We start from the raw sequence: 6751 nt of genomic DNA on the forward strand, positions 1-6751 counted from the left end.
AGGATTTTCGAGCAGCAATTTGCAATCAAAACAAAAATAAAGAAACCAGCGAAGATACTGGAGAAGAAGAGGAGGCACCGGCAACTCCAAAAGCCAATCGTAAAACTAAGGGCTCTTCGAACAAAAGAAGCAGATAAACCGAGCTAGAATCACCTTGCTCTCCACCCCCAGCACCGAAGAAAATAGTCGACATGATTTCATGGGGACAAAAGAGCGATACCCCTAACAAAATCGAAGGACAGACCGAAGGAAAAATCTGCATCGATATTATAGTAGCAATCCACACACTAGAGAACCTCGACGAGGCTCCTCCTCCTCCTAGCGTTACTCAAGACAACCCAAATGCAAAGTCTCCCTTCAGGAGAATCCCCAATATCAAGTGAAAGCATAAGATGGCCAAAATCCGGGAACTACTAGAAAGACCGATTGCCCCACAAATTCGGAAAGAATACAGCACGCGAACTCTTAATCGCAACCAGTCTGGGGGGACAGAGACTCTACCAACCAGCACCCCCAAAAAATGGAATTTCCCGGGTCGCGGTAAAAATAAAAAAAGAATCGACTTTATTTACGGAGGCTCTAAGTTCTATAACTCAGTTAACTCGATCAAAGCATACCAACGAAGAGCCGAAAACAACGTCGGAATCAAGGAGCCCCTATCAGGTCCCGACCATGAAATAACCTTCGACGAAAATGAGACAGCAGATCTCGACAAGCTGCACGACGATGCTCTCGAAATACGACTCTACGTCGGCGGTTGCGAACTATCTCGGGTCATGATCGATACAGGAAGCTCAGCCGACGTCCTCTTCTATGACGCGTTCAAGAGAATGGGATTCACCAAGGCCCTCCTTAAACAAGAACGGACTCCGCTAATCGGATTTGCAGGAGAAACTACTTACTCCCTTGGGTCAATCGAACTCGCAGTAACCGCCGGAGAAGTCAGGAAAATCGTCGAATTCATCGTGATAGATCGTCCAGCCCCGTTCAACGCAATCCTCGGAAGACCCTGGCTGTATAGCCTGAAGGCAGTTTCCTCATCCTATCACCAATGCCAGAAGTTCCCAACTCCAAAAGGGATCAAAACTATTAGAGGAAGTCAAAAGAGCTCCAGAACATGCTACCTTGCAAGCTTCAAGGATATCGAGCAGCACGCCTAAAAACAAACATGCAAAGTCCCCGAACAGACGTACGCACGTACGCGACCCTACTCCTAGGGAAAACAATCGAACTACGTTATGACTTGATCCCTCGCCGAGGGTACGTAGGCAACTCATGACACGAGTTCAGTCACCCACCAACTGCAAAGCTCAAAAAGACGCACGAATGAAGCATGCTAGTACGACGACATCGACCTCGAATAGAAAGTCAAAACTACCATCTCTATCCCACATTTGTAATATAACGACATTTGACATTTTAATGAAATCTAGTTTTTTCTATGCTTCGCACTTCGAGCTCATTCGATATCTTATATCCATTCAACGCAATTCCTCGAATACTTATAATGGTTGGGTGCAGACCAAGACCTTGATCAAGTCTTCAGAAACAGCCAGCCCCGCCATCCAACGCGGCAAAAACTCGTAAACAAAATCTTTTGTTGCATCAGACACACGTCGATAAAAGTATCTAGGACAAGTCGACCCGCGGCCCCAAAAGATTGGCTCACATAAGAATAAAAACAACAACTCAAGAACTCACCGCCATCACATCGAGTTCGGACCCGAGCTCGAACTCCTTCGCTCGAAGACACAGCAACTCGTCCGAAGCCAACATGTTATTGTTCATGATCTCCTTCAGAAGATCTATAATAGCCATAACTTCCTTAAGACGAGCTTCACAATCAGCTGCAACCTTCTTCTTCTCCCACTTCTCCATCAGAGATAGCACATCCAAATAGCTGTCGGCTAAAGCTTTCTTAGCATCGTAAGTTCCGCAACAGAGATCATCGGCAAATTTATTAGCAGAAGACTCGATTTTCGCCTCCAAAAAAGAAACCTGCTCAAGGGTAGGCTTCCTCTCGTTACTCACAACTCGCAAACGAGCTTCGAGCGAAGCAGCCTGATTCTCTAGTTTTTCGGCAGCAACTAGCTGAGCAGCGTTAGCGCACTCTCAATCCTGGGCCATCTTCAAACCGAGCTTCAACTCGCGAACGACCTTCTTGATCTCGTAAAGCTCGTCAGAGCACGGGACATCCTGCAAACGCCTCTCTAGAGTCGCCGCAAACTCGTTGTTAGCCTCCATAGCCTTGAGCATCACAGGTCAGCGCAAATACAAACGAATTAAGGATTCGAAGATACGAATATTAAAAACCGACCTTAGGGTGCGCAACAGCCATCTTAATGTAGGCATCACGCTCTGTCATGTTTCGAAGAGAAGGGAACGGACACCCGGCCGGCTTAAAATGCCTGACCAGATGAGCGACGCTATCCGGATCTTCCATAATCGGGCAATCCTTGGAATGGGAGAATTGCCAATGAAACAGTTTCGCAACAGCACCATCACCCGAGATACCAGGACGATGATCATAACCAGTCATTCTTGCCTTCTTCGGAGGACGGTCTCGACCCTCTGAGCCAGTCGGGCTGTTCGAGCTCGTACGAACCGCCACCTTTTTTCCTCCAAGGTCCTTCCCCTCTCCGCTAACGGGGGCACGAGGAAGTCGGGTCTCCTCGTGAAGGACTTCCCTAAGCGCCTCGCTCACATCACCAGAACGAATTCGTTCTACGCCGACACTCCCATTTCAGCCTCGAACCCTCTCAGACTCATGAAGACCCACTCTTCTCGACGACATATCAATAAGAGAAAAAGCAAAGACCCCGCTCAAAGTATGAACTTAGTACCTAGTAGGATAAGACCTTATAAAGGATGAAGGCACCACAAGATCTCAACAAGAAAGGGGAATAAAATCAAAGATTATATATTCCGAAAGTAGTAGTTATCCATTTGAAACAAAAAGATATCGAAAACAAAACAGAAAAGATCATCTATATTCGATACAAAAGCAATAGAAAATAAAATAAAATAAAACTCTAAGAACTAGACCCTTCGCCGGAAGACGAATCCTCAGCTTCGACGTTGATGACCGAATCTTCAAAAACTTGAGGAAGATCGAGACCCGCCACCAACCAGTCCGGAACAGCGACCAAGCTGGCAATAGCTTCGCAATCCTTCTCCATCTACTTTAGTCTCAAAAGCCACCCTTTCACGACGGGCCCTCTGCCATTCATCCTTCAAGAGCATCGCCTCCCCCATCTTCTTTCTAGTTTCTTCCTTGGCCACTCGAAGCTCCTCCGTAAGCCTCCGAACTTCGGCCTTTCCCTTCTCCACTTCACTCTCATTGCAAAAAGCACGAATGCGGTCCTCCATCGATACGGTAAACTCGTTGAAAGCTTCCATAACCTGGAAAGGGGAAAACCTCAGAATTAGTACACCATCATCTATAACAGAAACACATGTAGCCCAACAAAACCGACCTTGGAGCTCGCAACGACCACATTGGCGTAAGCTCCCTCCTCTTCAGGAGAAGCAAGAGATGGAGAACGACAACCCGCAGACCTTGTACGACGAGCAATCGAAACAAGATCATCCTGGCCCACAGATGAAGAACCATCGCCCTTTAGAGCAAACCTCTGACCTTTCGGCTTTCACTTGGAACGAGGTGACTCCTCCACAACGGTCTTTGACGAGCGACGCCGTTTGCGATTCGCGACAGCAGAATTGTCCTGCAAACCACGACTCAAAGAGATCGGAGATCTCCGACCCTCGGGCGAACCCTCATCCTCCGAATCCGGATTTGAAATCGGAGGCAGCACACTAGCAGCTTTGCCCGCCAACATCGGATTAGGAGTACGAAACGATGACCTCCTCGCGAGCTGCCTCTCCAACCTATTGGGAGGAGGGGGATTGCTAGAAGGGGCCCCCACCTCCTCCTGAGAGTGCTCCGCTTCATCCTCGGCAGCACCCGCGACCTCCGGGGCAACACCTGATCCGTCCGGCATCGAGAAAGCAGCTCGAACTCAAGCACGATCAAACGAAGGCCAATTCGAGTGACCTCCCCTAAGAGCTCCTATTAAACCCCGAAGCCCGTCGGTCATATCCGATCTCCCCGAATGAACTGGAACGAACAAAAAAAATCCATCAACAAAACCGCACGGGCATGCAAAAGTACTAAAGAGGAACTTACCCATATCCTCAGCCCAATAGCGAGGAAGCCTCGAGAAGTCGAAACTTCCCATAGACGCCTCGTCGATCTTAAAGATAAAGAATTCTTCCCGCCAGTTCTGATCAAGATATGGGATGCCCTGTATGATGTGACGTCCTTGACGGGGGGGGGGACATAAGAAAGGTCCCAGGGTTTTGATTGTTTCGCTTCATCAGAACGAGATGACGAAGCTCGTCGAGGCCAAACAATAGACCTTCTTCGCGAGCCATAACCAGGAGTGCCAAAATATGTCTCAAGAAATTGGGACACATCTGAGTGAGCGATAAACCCAGCTCTGCCAGAATACTAAGGATAGGTTCTGGGATCGGTAAGAAAAGACCGCAGGTCTCAAAGAAGGTGATATACGCCCCACCGTATCCATCACGAACAGGTTCCGGAGATTAAGTCTTGGAAGCCAAGTCAACTACGACGGCCCGATCAACGCTGTGGACGGTATAAAGATCCTCGACCCATTTAGCCGTGGTCGTCGGAAGAGGACATAAGAACGATGAAGCCATCTTATTAGAATTCGGTAACGAAAATTCTTTGATCGCAAAAGAAGGAAAAGAAGAAGAGGATTAAGACGACGTAGAAACACTCTCGAGTACTTATAAGCCACCGCAAGCCCTAACGGTTCTATCGCTAGGCCCAAGGTATTTAATGATTCGCCCTAAGGTGGCGCATATAGCCGTTACATTGGCAAACCAAAAAGCGCGGACGAAGTAACGTACAAAACCTATATAGATCATCTCCCTTCATTTATCCTGAAGAAAAGAGATTGGGGGACAAATGTTGGACCCAATTTCGGTCAATTAGGTAGTTGGGCCTAAATGACTTGGGTCACGCGATCAGAAAAGAGCCCCGACTATGACGAGCAGGAAGAGATCGACTCAAGGAGCCAGAGATCGCAGAGTAGTTCCAGAGATCGTGGAGTCAATCTACTATAAGAAGAGATCGTGGAGTTAATCTACTATAACACTAAAAGTTTGACAATTAATAAACATAATATAAATACAATGTAAGAGGATTATCAATTATTATTTTGTATTTTTGTTTCAATATTTTTAAAATCTAAATTATATAGAACATATAATGTTTATTGGCTATTGTTATTTTGTCGATGTTTTATGAGTTGTTGATGTTTATAATCCTTTCAATGCCACTGAATTTTTCTCGGTCCACAAATACAATAAGTGTTATTTTCAAATCCAAGTTTCCTAATTGATTATTAAAAGATTTTGATCTAAAACTTTTATGCCATAAATAGAAATATGAAACAAAAGAACACAATTTAATACATCGACTACCGGAATGAATCTTGAAGTTATATGATTTAAAATATTAATTTAGAATTTGTATCTAATTTAATAATATCAAATTTGTATAAAAATAAATATTAAAATTGTTAAGTATATATATTAGTCCGCATAGGGTGCAGACCATCAACTAGTTAATAATATTAAACTATAGAAATACTTTTTTGAAATTTACAGTTTATTATGAAATAAAAATATATATTTTTTGTCGACTAGATTTCCATTAAAGAAAACAAAAGCCCAATAGGTTTCAGCCTATACATAAAGAGTCCAACAGGTTACAACTAAGTTTACAATAAAGCCCAAATGCAAAAGTGATTAATCTTTACCAATCTGGCTACGCGTCCACTCTAACCAAAGTAACAAACACGTGCCTCTACACGTTGCAAGCATGCATCCCCTAGGGTTAACCAGTCTCCGGAATGTTGCTCCGCCATGAAATCGCTTTCCGATTTTACATCTTTGCCGTAAATCGAGCCTCTCCGATTAGATGTCGGAACTCAATGAGTAGCTTCTATAGCCGCCTCTCTCCCATCCTCAGCCTTCATCAGCTTTCAAAACGACCACACCTGTTTCTCCGAAAATCTCAGCCAGGAGAAGCCCCGTTCACTAAGGATTACAGGTCGTAATAAGTGCGATATTACCCGGTTGAGAAGATGAATCCAGTTGAGTAGAGGTTAGATGGACTAAGATGATGAAGCCGAGAGCCACCCTTTATACTCCGATTGGAATCAAAGTTTTTGGTCAGAGCGTTTATTGATTCAACCTGTAACAAAACTAATGAAGAGAAAGATGAAGATCGATTCTGGGTAGAGGTTGAAGAACACACCAAAATCGCCTTATGCGAAACAAGAAATCGCTTTATGCAAAACAGAAATTTGGATTAACGCGAAAAAAAACGATCTCTGGTGTCGAAGATATTTTACATAGAAAAGAACTTAATCAACATCTTTCTCTGAAAAATAGAGGTTTGGTAAGAGGAAGAAGTTGAGAAAGAACTCCTCTCTCTAAACAAAGAGAGGGAGAGGAAATAAAAAATACATACATATTCAAAAATATATCTTTTAGGAAAGAAAACAACCTTTATAATTTATAAACGAAATATCAGTTTTATGTGTGTTTATTTCAACCAAACCAAGTCAGTACCCAACCCGCGTCTATTTGGATAAACAGTATTAAAAAAAAATTGCCAATATTTTTCCACAAGAAGATAGACTAAAAGGTACTTATG

The 6751-nt window shown here is 44.2% G+C and overlaps 1 protein-coding gene across 1 annotated transcript; it reads left to right on the plus strand.

Annotated features, from left to right (window-relative positions):
* Nucleotides 1-392: 392 nt before the first annotated feature.
* Nucleotides 393-1160, plus strand: LOC106324050. The gene has a single exon (XM_013762077.1). It carries the CDS (start codon nucleotides 393-395, stop codon nucleotides 1158-1160), a length of 768 nt encoding a protein of 255 aa, XP_013617531.1.
* Nucleotides 1161-6751: the final 5591 nt, after the last annotated feature.

The sequence above is a fragment of the Brassica oleracea genome, chromosome C2 (genome assembly GCF_000695525.1).
Source record: "Brassica oleracea var. oleracea cultivar TO1000 chromosome C2, BOL, whole genome shotgun sequence".
Taxonomy (NCBI): Eukaryota; Viridiplantae; Streptophyta; class Magnoliopsida; order Brassicales; family Brassicaceae; genus Brassica; species Brassica oleracea.

Excerpts from the sequence above, each read along its gene's own strand:
- LOC106324050 (XM_013762077.1), top strand. The coding sequence starts at position 393 with ATGGCCAAAATCCGGGAACTACTAGAAAGACCGATTGCCCCACAAATT.